The 13,596-nt window shown below is 55.3% G+C and overlaps 1 protein-coding gene across 2 annotated transcripts; it reads right to left on the reverse strand.

The window, feature by feature from the left end:
* Positions 1-2,514: 2,514 nt before the first annotated feature.
* On the reverse strand, positions 2,515-10,175 carry LOC130156848 (protein DGCR6). 2 transcript variants are annotated; one of them, XM_056355737.1, is made up of 5 exons: positions 10,004-10,175; positions 9,770-9,930; positions 8,918-9,018; positions 5,343-5,483; positions 2,515-3,467 (listed from the first exon to the last, which is right to left on the reverse strand). In XM_056355737.1, the coding sequence occupies exons 1-5, from the start codon at positions 10,135-10,137 to the stop codon at positions 3,384-3,386; spliced, it is 621 nt and encodes a 206-aa protein (XP_056211712.1). In that variant the 5' UTR covers positions 10,138-10,175; the 3' UTR covers positions 2,515-3,383. The 2 variants fall into 2 exon arrangements, with proteins under 2 accessions (XP_056211712.1, XP_056211722.1); XM_056355747.1 differs by having other exon boundaries at positions 5,323-5,483.
* Positions 10,176-13,596: the final 3,421 nt, after the last annotated feature.

A 13,596-nucleotide genomic window follows, 5' to 3' on the forward strand; every position in this document is an offset into this window, starting at 1 on the left:
CCCGGCCCGGCGGAAGGGCGGGCACCGGCTGCGGGGACCCCCCCCGGGGCGCGGCGGGCGGGGGCCGGGCGGCTCCGACCCCCCCCGGGGTGGGGGCTGGGGAGCAGGGGGGGCAGCCCCGGCCCCCGCGGAGGGGCTGGCGCGGTTTTGGCAGCGCACCGAGACCCGCGGGGGGGACGTCACCCCCACGGGGTGTGCAGCCGGAGCCACCGTCAAGGGGACAGCGGAGGGGTTATCCCAGATCCGGGATACGGCTCTGGCTGGAGCCAAGGGCTGGGACCCTGCTCCGCTCCTCCTGGGCTGTTCCAAGGGGAATCGGCCCCTACCCGCTGTGCGCCGGAGCTGCCGCCTGGGGACGGGGACCTCCGTGCCCAGATCCGCCACGTAGCAGCGGAGGTGCGGGGGAAAGCGGCGGAGGGGCAGCAGCAGCAGGAGGCTCCTCGCCAGGCCCATCCAGCTCATGGTCCTGCCGCCCAGGAGCGAGGAAAGCTGGTGAGAGCACAAAACGCGAGCAAAAGTGTGGATGTGGTGCTTCCACCTGGCTCCAAGCGTCTGCAGCTCAGGGAATCGCCGCTCTCCATCTCTATAGCAAAAGGCATTTCTTTTCCAGAAGTGCCTCACCTCTTCTTGAACCAAGAAACCTTTTTTCCAGCCCCCCCAGTGAGGAGCTTTCCAAGCAGTCACCTGTCCCACCTGAACTTGCCTTTTACAGGCTCCACACAACACCCCAGCTGTCACACTTGAAGGGAGCAAAGTCCCTCCCCATGTCACCTGTAGCTTTATTTCTACCCTGTTCCCTCTTGAGCGCCTTGTTTTCAGATAGAGGAGAGCAGCTTGGCTGGGAGGGGGTCCCCCGATGTCCCCAGAGCTTAGCAGAGCCTGTTCCAGCTCTACTGCACCCTTCCCAGGACGAAGGGACCTGTGTTTGGGTGCTGGTGCATCAGCAACTTCCCAGCAGCAAAATGGTTTTCATTTTCTTCCCTGCTTCCTTCCTAACATTTCATTTGATTTTCTGATGGCTACTGAGCACTAAAGCTGGTGTTTCCATGGACCCATCAGTCATCAGCCCAAACGTCACTCCCGAGTGGTAATGATCAACTCAGAGCCCACCATGCGACACGAAGGGCTCCCACCTACATCAATTCACCCTTATCCACGCTAAATCAACCTCCTTGGGTGGAGGGGACCCTGCTATCCTCCCCTTCAGCCCCAAGTATAGAAAAAGGAAGCGGGAAACAGGACTTGTCCCTTTCTACCACTCATCGTTCACCTTCCTCCGCCCAGGTGACGGGTGAGCACGGGGCTGGCAGAGCCATAGCTCTCCCATCGGTCACCTTGCACTGGAATGGGGAACTCGACCATCCTGTGCATCCCCTCTCCATGTTGCTTCTGGCACAAAAGGGGACCTGGGCAGGAACGCAAGGCCCAGCTCCATGGGTGGCTGAAGCCACCTGAGCTGCCACCAAAGGGGTGCCCAACCACATGTTGCACCAGGGCACCCCTCAAGAGCTCGGGGGCCGTGCAGGTGGCTGAACCAAGGAGCTGAGACAGCCGGAATCCGGTAATCCTTCCCAGCACTGCCAGCTCCTTCGGGTGACTCTCCCCAGGTGCAACCCCATTCCGGCCATCACTGGCAATAGGACAAGTGCAGCAGCACAGGCACGGCCAGCGCTGTAGGAAGGCATCACCCTCTAGTGACACAAAGGCACTTTGCTTGGGAAAGTATCTGTGAACCCTCAGCATTGTATTGCCCAGGAATGCTTTGTGGCGGGGCTGAGCAAGTTTTCCTCCACTGAAATCATCCTGACCGAATGCTCCCTGATCACGAGCTATCCCAGGCGCTTTATTCCCCAAGGATAACCCTTTCCACCAATTAACCACGTCTGACCACCCTGCTGCTCTCCCTCTCACATGGAAAAGCCTTTCTGAAACCCAACCTGACCACAGGCATGGAAAATTTCATCTTGGATCAGATGCCTGGCAGAGCTGTCCGCAACCAGATGGTGGGAACGGGAAGCCTGAGAATTGCCATTGTCATGGCAGTGTCAGAGCAGCCCGCTGTGGTCCCCAGCACCAGCTGTCCCCTGGGAAGAGATGGCAGCAGAGGTGGTAGGGACCACTCTCCTGGCTTGTGGGGAGCTTTGGACCAAGGTGGGCTGCACCCTTCGCGGCATCGGGCAGCAAAGCAGAGCCGAACCCACCAGCAGCAACCCTGACCTGCTGTGTTAGCTGTGCCTGAGCTTCTCCAGCCACACCATCAGCTCTGCTGCTGCTCCAGCCATCCAGGAGGGGCTGTGTCCAAGGGGTGTGTGTGCGTGTGTCCTTCTGGGTGGCAGCTTCTCACATACTTGAAGCGTTCTTTTACCAATTCTTCAGCAAGCACACCAAATCCCAGGGATGCGTCAGGCTCTTGGGGTTATCAGCTCAGCCCTGAAAGGTCTCAGAAACGCTGCAGGTTCCCTTCTGGCTTTACGTTCATCAAGTGGGTATGGGACAAATGTAATCACAATCATCGACACTTGCAGCCCCAGAAGGCAGGGCAAATACTTTTATTTCTCTCCATTTGGAAACTGGTTTAAATTAACAAAGCAAAAGCTCTCAAGCCTTCTCTGCTATCCGAGCCGGGTGGGAATGCTGCGAACATCACAGCTCAGCAATGCTGGCCAAAAGCCTGAAATCCTTATTTAATAAAGCCGATGTCGATACCTGCCTAGAGGGCTCTCTGGGAAGGGTCTGCCTGTTTGAGGCTCTTTCTGCCTCAACACACAAAGAAGTATCTCGTAGATAAACCTTGGACTTTTTTTCCCCCAGCTGCCAACCATCTGCTATGGTGAAGCAATACCGATGGTGAGCCCACTTTTCTTCCCTGTCTGATAGGGCAGCTACTCCCCTCTCCCATTCCCTACCAGCAACACTTGCTCCTCCTCCTCGAATCAGAAGAGAAGACTGCAATTTGGAGCTCACATTGCTCACCCATTCAGCCTGATACACCTCAACACAGGGGTCACCCACGTGCGGCTGGGCTGGGTTTGCTGCCTCCGTGCCTGGCCCAGCCTCCCCCAGCTTAGTAAACAGCCCTCACCGACACTGCAGGCTGTATGTGGCAGATTAACACCCTCCTCCGTCACCTCTCTCGTCCCAGCAAGCTGTGCAGCACTCATCTTGCTCTAAGGACTGGAGAGAGGCAGTATGATGCCCCCCAACCACCCCCCTGCTCTGGGGGTCTGCCTGCCCTAGGCTCTAAGGTTATCTAAGGGCCTCAGCTATTTCTTCTACAGCCAGGAACCTCTTCCTGACACAACACAAAGCAAATGCATTAACAGTCTATTCTTTAGAGAGAAGTCTGAAGAAAACTCTGGGAAGTAAACAGCAGATTTGCTCATTCAGGAAAAAGCCTTCTCCGACTCGGATTCCTTCTGTTGTAACTTCCGAATCAGCTCCAGTAAATTCATCTGTAAAGTCAGCTCCTGCAAAAGAAGACAGACATTTCTGCAAGAACAAGACGATCCCATTCCCTGCTGCAGGAAGCAGAAAGGACTGGTTTGTACCACCCACTCAAGAGCTACTAATCTTTGGGGAACAAAAGAAAAAACACACAAATACAAAGCAAAGCCTTCATCCTGTTTAAGCATTTCTATAAAATACCCAGTAATAATATCTTAAGAGATCTGCTGCAAACTGCAGCTGTCTTAGGAATCCCAGGGCTTTATACTTCATTAAGGATTCAGAACGGCTCTTGCTTCTCGACCATGATTTAGCAATAAATGCAGTGAGGGCTGGCCAGTTCTGCAGGTTTCCGCTTCTGGAGCGGCCTCCAAGAGAGGGGCAGCAGTATGCCCTTGCACACACACACAACCACACACCCCAGACGAGGCTCTCCAGGTCAGCACAGCTCCCTCCCCTCATCCTTCAGCAGCACCTTCAATGCCCTGATCATTCTCCAGCACAGAAGGGCAGGAAGCAGGAGGGATTGCTTTGGGTACTCTCTGGGTAGAGCCTAAGCCATGTGCCACACACTGCTGTGCTGGAGCGTCAAACCCCCTCTAGGTATTTCATTCCTCATCAAAAACTCCTTTTTCATGACTGTAATTAAGTGAAGACCACAGTCTCCTGTAGTCACCAACATCAGCTTATGGTTTCCTTACCATCTGCTTGTTCTTTAGTTACATTTAGCTCACAAGCCATTTAGCAGAGACTATGTGGTGGAGTAGCTAATTCAGTGAACCCCGTTCCGTGACTCAGGCTTGCAGACATTACGTGATGGAAATAAAAATCTATTTTTGTAAAAATGTATCAACTGCCTAAGTGGGCATTTTATACAACAGACTGGGAGGAAACACATCAGCTGATGGGAAATGCATGGAGAACAGATTCCAGCAGTGATTTCTTACACGATGGTGGCATTCACATGTACAAGCCAAGGTCTGTGTCTGCTTTGCCAGCTATTGTAAAGGCAAACATAAACAAAACCCACCAAATAGGAACCCTGTTAAGAGTTATTACTTACAAAAATAACACAAGAGGCAGGGGCAGGAGGGGAGAGAAAGAGCTGCTTTCATTATACAGATGAGGAATAGCAGCACGGGAAAAATAAGAGGCTTGTTCAAGGCTACACAACCAGGAATCATGTGGGTTTTAGAAAATGCCTGTTTAACTAAGTTTAAGCCATCTTTTCTCACTAGTAGGTCTTTATCAAAGTGAAATTTAATCAGCTGAAAAAACAGAGTTAAGAACAGCCTGTTTCTGCATTCCCTGCAAACTTTTGTGGCCTTACAATGAGACCTTCAAAGTTTTATTTTTTCATTCCTGCGGTGGTGTTGAGACAACAGAGAAAAACCCAGGCGATTGCTCACAAGTTTTAAGAGCAGATGCACTGGGGAAACCAAGAACAATTTTCTAATCACAGTCTGTGATCATCACCTCCAGCAAGTCACGTGCAAGAATTAACAAGATGCCTAATAAAGACTTCTTCAAGGCAATTTGTACAGCTAAGCTAGGTACAAAAGTGATAAACCTACGCAGCCATTTATTTTAGTATTATTCAGGCCCATTCAAGAGTCACAGGACTGCAGGCTGTTGGCACAGCGTTTCTTCCCTCCACACTGGGAAAAACATTGCAGAAAGCTGGGGATCCTGCCCCGTCTAATGGGTTTCTGCTTCTTCATTATGAACCTGGTACTAGGTCGGCCCAGGGCACATTGCCCACCAGCTGATGAGGCAAAGGACAGATCATTCTTTCTGACCCAGCCATTCAGGATTCATTAAGAGCAAGGTTTTTCAGAATAACGAAAATATTAATACAAGAGTACTGTCAGATCTTACACTCCTGCCTAAACACCAACCTGTGGGTTGGTGGTGATGTAGAAGCCAGACACCCCAGCCTTCTCCAGAGTGCTCTGTTGGTCTATCACTTTTTGGTCCAGTTCCAAGACTATCTTCTCATCCATCATTCGCTGTTCCTCTCGAATTCGTTGCTCCACGGCCTGAAAAAAAGATAACAGTAGACAAGGGGGAAAAGGTGGCATATCTGCTTCCCTCCTATCTTTTTCTCATCTCGGGTCTTTTACTGAAACCAAAGAGCAACTGAATCTTGAAGCATGCCTGCTCTCAAGAGTCCCAAGGACAGCAGAGGGCAGCAAGCACAGTCCCAGATCTTCCCTCCTCCACTTGCCATGACTTACAGCAAAGCTATCACTCCAGAAAATGCAGGGCATCGGGACCAGCCTGCTTTATGTATGTTTGGGGCCCTGAAAGACCACAAGCAACAGATCGGTATCTGAATGACTTTTCTTCATGAGCCAACGTCTGAGCAGCAGGCTACAGCTGAGCACTCCAGCAGCAGGGGCTCAAAAGAAGTCAGCAGTCTAAAAATTGTATACCCCTCACAGGACTGGCGAGGCTGAAGAAAGAATTGGAGGAGTAACATAGGCCACCAAAGCTCATCAAGGTGCCAGCTCGAATGCCTCCCTGTTCCCTGGACACTAACACACAGACCTGGAGCTGTAAAACCACAACCAGAGCCCATGTATTCACTAAAGGAGCTGAACTCCTCAAAAAAGTAACTTTGCAACTGGAAAGACGGTTTATTTTGTATTGACAACAGCAAGCTGAAGTCCCGCTTGGGACTACAGCACACTGGGGCTCTGGTTTTGGCAGACTGAGAATATTGTAGGGACTTTGCAAAATAGCTCCAACCAGCAGAACACAGCCCCCAGCTCCTCCTGCCTTGCCGACATGTGCCTAAACCTCAGCAGAGAAACGTCTACATTGCCTCTGAAGAAGTGGAGCACAGCAACTGTGTGCTACGTCAAAGGCACGTTGGACATCAGGAGCAGTGGGCACGCTCTAGGAGCACTTACATGCTCAGCTAGCTGCAGAAAGGGGCACTGCTCGACAGTTCTGGAGGAAATCTCAACCTACCAGAAACTCTGCTGGAGAGGGGAGAGCAGAAGGATTGCAAAGAACAAGGACAGAGCCCAGCTCAAATAAAAAGCCCCGTGTGTGTGGAGGCTAGGCAATACAACCTTACCAGGCTGCACTGAGTGACAGACTTCTTTTGCTAGCCACAGCGAAAGTCAGGAAGCATCAAATCCCATCTAAATGCAAAGGAAGGCTCATTCTCTTGCAGGAAATAAATGGCACGAGTTTCGACATTTTACCCTTTGCAACACAGTAAACAGGCATGCGTTTAGCTGGAAATATTCACAAGGGTAAGCTATCCTCGCTGCGCAGAAAGGGAGAAATCAACAATGCGTGGGATTTCCTACAGCCGTGGCTGGGCAAAGCCATCCGACAGGGGAGCAGAAAGCCCGTGCACTGCTACAAGTCCTGGGGAAAATCCCAAATTCGAATGACAGAGGTCTCAGCCCTGAACAGTCTGGGAAAAGCACGGAGGTTTGTCTACAGCATGGACATATCAGCGGCTGTCTGCAAAAGGCCCCACCTAAATGAAGAGCAGTTATTACTTAAATGGAGCAGGAGCTGCCTCATATAACCTTTCTTGGATGTACGGCAGTCAATTAGCATCTTACATTTCTAATTATGTCCATAGGTTTGAGAAAGCTTTGCAGAACTTGCTGTTAAGGAGGATGCAGGACTTTGATCTACCAGCAGATTACCATACATCAGCTACTCCACAGAAAACACCTGGGACAGGATCTTATTAGAATATACGTGAATAGATTCAAGACAACTTAAGCCTCAATAAAAGGTGAGGTAGAGGGGCTAATTGCCTCCTTCAGTATGGGATGCTAATGAACCTAAGAAAGCTCTGTCCTTACACTTTCTTCAGTCTAGAGGCTCTCTGTGGAAGATACAAAAGGATGCAAATCCCTCATTCCCTAAAGACTTTCCTTCCTTCCAGCCACCCTGGGGGAAGGAGGCACCACACCATCTCCTCCACTTACTGTGCTGGAGGAGTGACTTACCAAGGGTTTGAAGAAAAATAGATTTAAGTGCCTACACACTGTTTAGGGTTGGCACCTGATACTGGGCTACAGAAAAGTGCCAAAATCTTGGAAAAAACTAAGGCTTAAACACAAGCTTTTGCTTCAGCTTCAGCTCTGGTGGCTGGCAACCCTGCATGATAGACAAAGCCTTTCTAAATGCTATAGGTTCCACTAAGAAGCCAGACATCTAGAAACTACATCTTGTGTTACCTCTCCTGGAAGGTCAATCTCAAGCTATCTTGTGGGAGCTGGTCTTCGAAACCTTTAAACACAGAGGGCAGCTCCGATTAGACACATACCAATTGTTACCGAGATGATCGATCTATTTCTCCCAAAATGCTCTACAGCAGAAATATCAGAGGATAAAAAAGGGGAAGAAGTAACTCTAGTACCTGGCAGAGGAAAATGGAAGAGGAAAGCAGAGTGAAGGCAGAAGGAAGATATTGCACATCATGTAAGACATGGAGAAACAATGCATAATGAATGGTCTACTTAATGAATGAAGACTATATTGAAAATGCTTTAAAACAGGCATATAGATTATTACTTGCTGTAAGTCTACGGTATTTAGAGACAGAAGTAACAGGGACAGCTAGAAGAGGTCCAGCCTGGCTTTAGTCACCTTGATAGGAAATGAGGGATCTGGCAACACCAAGTCAAGAGATCCAGCAGTGAGTTCTTGTCACGGGCAAAGGTCAGGAAAGAGGCTGTATTTAAACAGTTATATTTGTCCTATGTGGAGTAAAATAACTTCACCCCTACATTTAAACTCCATCAATTAAGATAACTAGCTACTTGTAGTTTCTTTTACCTTATAAAACTGCTTCTATCTTATCGCCAACGTAAGGTAAGTCCTTTGGGACTGAACCTACTGCCTGTGCTGAAGTGCCTTTCCCAAATGCCTCAGGACGCTCACAGAAACTATTTCTGTGCTTACTGTACCTCAAAGTAGTTCCTCCTTATCAGTGCCACCAAGTAAAATACATTCATTTTTTTAGTATTCTCTGCTTTCTACTTGCTGTGACGTAATGGCAGACTTCACATACCTTGCTCTCTACCCGTACGCGGGCTTCAACCCGTCAAATAACAAAGAATTGTTAAAGCGTTGTGGAGAGCATCGGTCTTTCGGAGTGAGCTCCTGAACCTCCAGAATTCTTGGATCACACGTGGACTGCAGCTATCCCAGATGGCAAGAGCCTGGGCCCCAATGCTTGGGGGGAGAGGGGGCATAGCAAAAGAAGGGGACCCCCAGGTCAGGGTGGGGAGCCTAGGGTGGTGCTAGCAAGACCAGACTGGATGGCTGGCAGCTCCCAAGGTTGCAGGGTGGCAACGAGTTAAACCCTCTGGAGATGCCTTGATGTTGCTGCGATGCAGGAGTGGTCCTACAGCAAAGGGGCTGTGAGCCCCCTGGGGAAGGGACACAGCCCCTGCACCAGGGGAGGGCTGTACCCGGCCTGCCCCCCCCTCACCTCCATCTCCCGCTGCTGGGCTGCACGCAGGAGCGGCAGGTTGTGGGGCCTGCAGCACTGCTGGGCTTCTTTGTGCCGGTGGAAGAGCTCCTGCTTCAGTCCTGCGACAGGGAGACAGGGATGGGCAGCGGGTCAAGGCACACTGCCACCATGTCCCCTCCCTCCTCGCTATGTGTGGCCAGCCCAGTGTCCCACCCCCCTTTGTGCCCCCACAACCTGCCCCCCAGTGTCACCCCCTGCCCCCCAGATGCCCCAGGCCTGCCTCGCCTCCGCAGTGCCCTCACTGCCCCCCACCCCAGTGCCACCACCACCTGCTCCCCCCCAGCATCCCAAGGCTACTCCCAGTGTCCCCATCACCATCCCTCAGTGTGCTGGGCATCCCCCCAGCGTCCCTGGGCTGTGCCCCTCAGGGCCCATCCCCACGGTTTCGGGTATGCCCCGTCATGCCCCACCCCCCAGCCCCCCAAGCCCTGGGCCTGCCCCCCCCAATCCCCCCCATGCCCAGAGCATGCCACCCCCTTGGGCCTGCCCCCCCCATATCCTGGGCCTGCCCCCCTCCATGTCTCCCCCAAACCCTGGGCCTGCCCCTCTCCATGCCCAGGGCCTGCCCCCCTCAATGTGCCCCCCACGTCCCTCCAAGTCTTGGGCCTGTCCCCCCCACGTACCCCCCATGCCCTGGGCCTGTCCCCCCCACGTCCCCCCCATGCCCTGGGCCTGTCCCCCCCCCACGTCCCCGCCATGCCCTGGGCCTGTCCCCCCCCATGCCCCCCTCCCCCGCTCCCTGCAGCCTCCTCACCCCCTGCCCCCCGCGGTGCTCCCCATCTCCCCCCGCCCCCCGCCGCCGGCCCGCACCGCGGTGCTCGCTGTGCAGCTGCAGCCGCTGGCTGTAGAGGTTCTTCTCGGTGAGGTGCTGGATCTCCAGCAGGCCCTGCACGATCTCGAACACGGTCCCGTCCAGCAGCGCCAGCGCCAGGTCGCTCAGCGTCGTGTAGGACAGCCGCTGCTGGCAGGGGCTACGGGCACCGGGTCAGCACGGTACCGGCTCGGTACCGGCTCGGTGCCGCCCCCCCGCAGCCCTGCGCTCACCTGGGCAGCGCCTTCACCAGCGCCTGCAGCTCCGACAGCAGCCGGTAGTGCCGCTCCTGCTGCCGGGACAACTGCTCCGCCGCCGCCGCCTCGTACCCCCCGGGCCCGCCGCCGCCGCCGCCGAACCGCTCCATGGCCCCGCCGTGCGCGTCCCCGCCGCCACCCGCCGCGCCCTGCGCATGTGCGCGCCCCCGCCACACCCCGCCCTGCGCATGTGCGCGGCCCCGCCCCTCGGCGCCGGGAGCGCGCCCGGGCCCGAGCGCCGCCTTCCCCCGGGCCCTTGTGCCGGGTCGCGGTGGCGCCCTGCGGCTGGCGGGGCCGACCGGGCACCGCGCACCGCGCACCGGGCACCGCGCACCGGGCACTGGGCACTGCGCACTGCTCACTGGGCACCGCGCACCGGGCACCGCGCACCGCGCACCGGCCACCGGGCACTGCTCACCGGGCACCGCGCACCGTGCAGCGGGCACCGCACACCGGGCACCGCGCACCGGGCACCGCGCACCGGGCACTGGGCACTGCACACTGCTCACTGGGCACCGCGCACCGGGCACGGGGCACCGGGCACTGCTCACCGGGCACCACACACCCGGCACTGGGCACTGCGCACTGCTCACTGGGCACCGTGCACCGGGCACTGCGCACCGGGCACCAGGCACTGCTCACCGGGCACTGGGCACCCGGCACTGGGCACCGCACACTGCTCACCGGGCACCGCACACCGGGCACTGCACACCAGGCACTGGGCACCGCGCACCGGGCACCGCTCACAGGGCACTGCGCACCGGGCACTGGGCACCTGGCACTGGGCACTGCTCGCTGCACACCAGGCACTGGTCACCAGGCACCGGCGGGAGGTCTCCTGGTTTCCCTCCAGCCCATCGCACTGGGTGCGCCGGGAGCACGTCCCCACCCCATCTGAAAATGTTTTAACTGACTTTATCCAAAGCGTGTCCAATGGGGTTTGAGTGACCCTACAGGGTGACTGCTGTGGCCAAAAACACAGTGACCCCCGGTGTCACCGCCATCGGAGGGGTTTCACTCTCCAGGCCCTTGGCTTCACGGTCTCATTCCAGCCCACGAGCTGGGGACCATTCCCCACGGACACCCTGCTGGAGCCAAGCCAGGCAACGTCCAGGGGTTCTCTGGGGAGCCCTGAGAAGGGCGAGACCCCTGGGCTGCCAGGGTCCCTCCTGATTACTTAACACACCCCGGGGTTTAAGTGCATTTTGACTTCAGACGTGTCTCCGGCATGGCAATGGCTTATCCGCTCAGGATGGCAACGGTTTATCTGCTTAGGTTGGTAATGGTTTACCCACTTGGGATGGCAATGGCTTACCCGCTCAAGATGGCACTGGCTTTGCTGCTGGTGAGCACTCAAGTGCAGGTAATGAGATCAACTCGAGTCGCAAATTCATTTCAGTCACACGGATAGAAAAGGTTCCTGGCTTGAATTAGCAAAATGAAAGATCCCCTGAAATGTATTAAAAATGCCTTAAAAGTATTGGTTTTAATATGACTTCAAAGCCGACAAAAGCTGTTCTGCCTGCTGGAGGGGAGTAGAAATGGCCGTGTTGGAGAAGAACACGGGGCATCCCCAGGCAAATGGGATATCCCTAAAATATTCTTGGATATAAACCGTCCCTTTCCCCCCCTCCCCAGGTTGGTCACCTCAGATTTCCACCTAAGCATCTGCAGATCCCAAGTGCTGGAGAGGCTTTGGGTGGGCTGATTGCAGGTCCCTGCACCTCTCAGCTGCTTAGACCACTGCCTTGTAGAGTTAACCCTGCAGCGTCTGTCTGTCCTGCCTGCTCCTCCCCCAGCTTGGCTGCGATGTCCCCATGAAATGGCTGCCCTGTATTTTGAACAGACAAATCACCCCAGCCCCAGCCTTGGGAACCACCAAGAGGTTTCTGCCGTGCCGGAGCGGCTGGAGGCAGAGCCGTGGCTCAGAGCCCAGGTGGCTGCAGCCTGCTCAGCTGCTGGGGAAGGGGAAAAAAGGGTCTTTTAATTAAAAGCTATTAGCTGTGCTGCTCAGCTCCAACTGGGGCAATACGAAACGACCAGGATAAAAGCATCCCCGATGCTTGCCATCCTCCGTGACGAAGATTTGACAGCACCTTTTGCTGAATATCCTGCTCTGGGTGTCACCTGAAGCCAGGGTTTTGCTGTCCCAGGGTATTTCCCCAGCAGGAAAACCAAAATCCCTTCAGCAGCTGTGGATACTTGCGTATGGTGGCCAAGACTTCAGCTGGTACCAGCACAGGACCAGGCAAGCTGCCTGCCTCCGACGCGACTGCCTGCACCGGTGACAACCTAAATGCAACCTGCCTCGCCCCCTCCAAGTGTCACAGCCCCATCGTCGTGGCATCGAGCAGACCCTGCCTTGGTCTTGCTGCCTTCACTGCCTCGCTGGGGCTTCTGCTCTCTTCCCAAGGCTGTTTTGCAGGGGAGCTGAAGCCCAGTGGTGCCTGGGCATGGGGAAGGTTGTCTTGACCCCAGACCTTGAGCAGCAGGGTCTTGACCTTGACACTGAGCAGCACCAGACTGGAGGGAAGAGACCATGCGTGAGGCTTGGAGGGCCAGCACGGCCATGAGCTGTGCACAGCAGCCGTGGGGTGCCTGCGCACAGCTGTGAGCAGAAAGGGGGGCAGCCAGGCAGACAAGGGACTCAGCCCAGGGAAGAGGGCAGCACGTTTCCAGGGACAAGCTCCAGCAGTGCCAGCGAAGGAGCAAGGCACAATCCGGTGCCTTTGCACCCCTACTGAAGGCATTGTGGCAAAGCCGGCAGAGGGAGGGCAGACGCTGGGACCTCCGCTCCGCCACGGACATTCCTCTCCCTTCCTTTGTGCTGCAGGAAATCTGCGCTTCCTCCCTTCCCAGCGCTGCTCCCCGCTCAATTGCTACCAGATGTGGGTCCCATGCGCTTCTCATTAGCCTGGCAGGCTCCAGGCGCTGCCTTCTGCAGGCTGGCGGGCTGGGGTCTGCAAAGGCTGGGCTTTTGGGGGACCTGGTGCAGATCTCCAAGCCCGTGTGCACACCACGAGGTAGCTGGCCCTGTTTCATGTGGTGCTCACACTGCCTTTATTGCTGGACCAGGATGCTGGCAGTGATGCAGGGCAAACTCACTGTGGTGGATGCAGCCGGAGCTGGGGGACCAGGGTGCTTTGCTGGGACTAGCATGAGTGCCATGGGGACAGAGGGACAAGGGGCTTTGAGATGGCAGAAGAAGCTCAGTGAGCTGAACTGCAGCTGGGTCACCCACTGGGGACAATCTGCAGCTCCAGGTGGGGTCTAGGAGCATGGGGGAGGTGGGTGGGTGGCATGCATGGGGACTGAGGCTGGACAGCACAGGTGACCCAGGGGTGTCCCGTGCTCCATATGCCCCAGGTGGTCCAGGCAAGGGAGCACATCATGGTGTGGAATGTGCATGAGGCTCCTGAGTTGTGGGCTCAGGTTGGGGTAGGGGAGTCCCTGACCAGGTGAGGGTCAGAAACAACCCTGCAGTTGGCTCGTGATGTCCAGGAAGAGCCTTAACCTGGCTTGGACTGAACTATGGAGGGACAAACAGAGCGAGAAAGCTCCTTCTGTCC

The sequence above is a fragment of the Falco biarmicus genome, chromosome 1 (genome assembly GCF_023638135.1).
Source record: "Falco biarmicus isolate bFalBia1 chromosome 1, bFalBia1.pri, whole genome shotgun sequence".
Lineage (NCBI taxonomy): Eukaryota > Metazoa > Chordata > Aves > Falconiformes > Falconidae > Falco > Falco biarmicus.

Bases quoted from the DNA above. Each gene is read 5' to 3' on its own strand.
- LOC130156848 (XM_056355737.1), bottom strand. From the start codon at position 10,137: ATGGAGCGGTTCGGCGGCGGCGGCGGCGGGCCCGGGGGGTACGAGGCG. The intron at 9,019-9,769 runs GTGCGGGCCGGC...TCCCTGTCGCAG, and splicing joins GCTGCACAGCGAGCACCGCG to GACTGAAGCAGGAGCTCTTC. The intron at 3,468-5,342 runs GTTGGTGTTTAG...CTTCTTTTGCAG, and splicing joins ACATCACCACCAACCCACAG to GAGCTGACTTTACAGATGAA.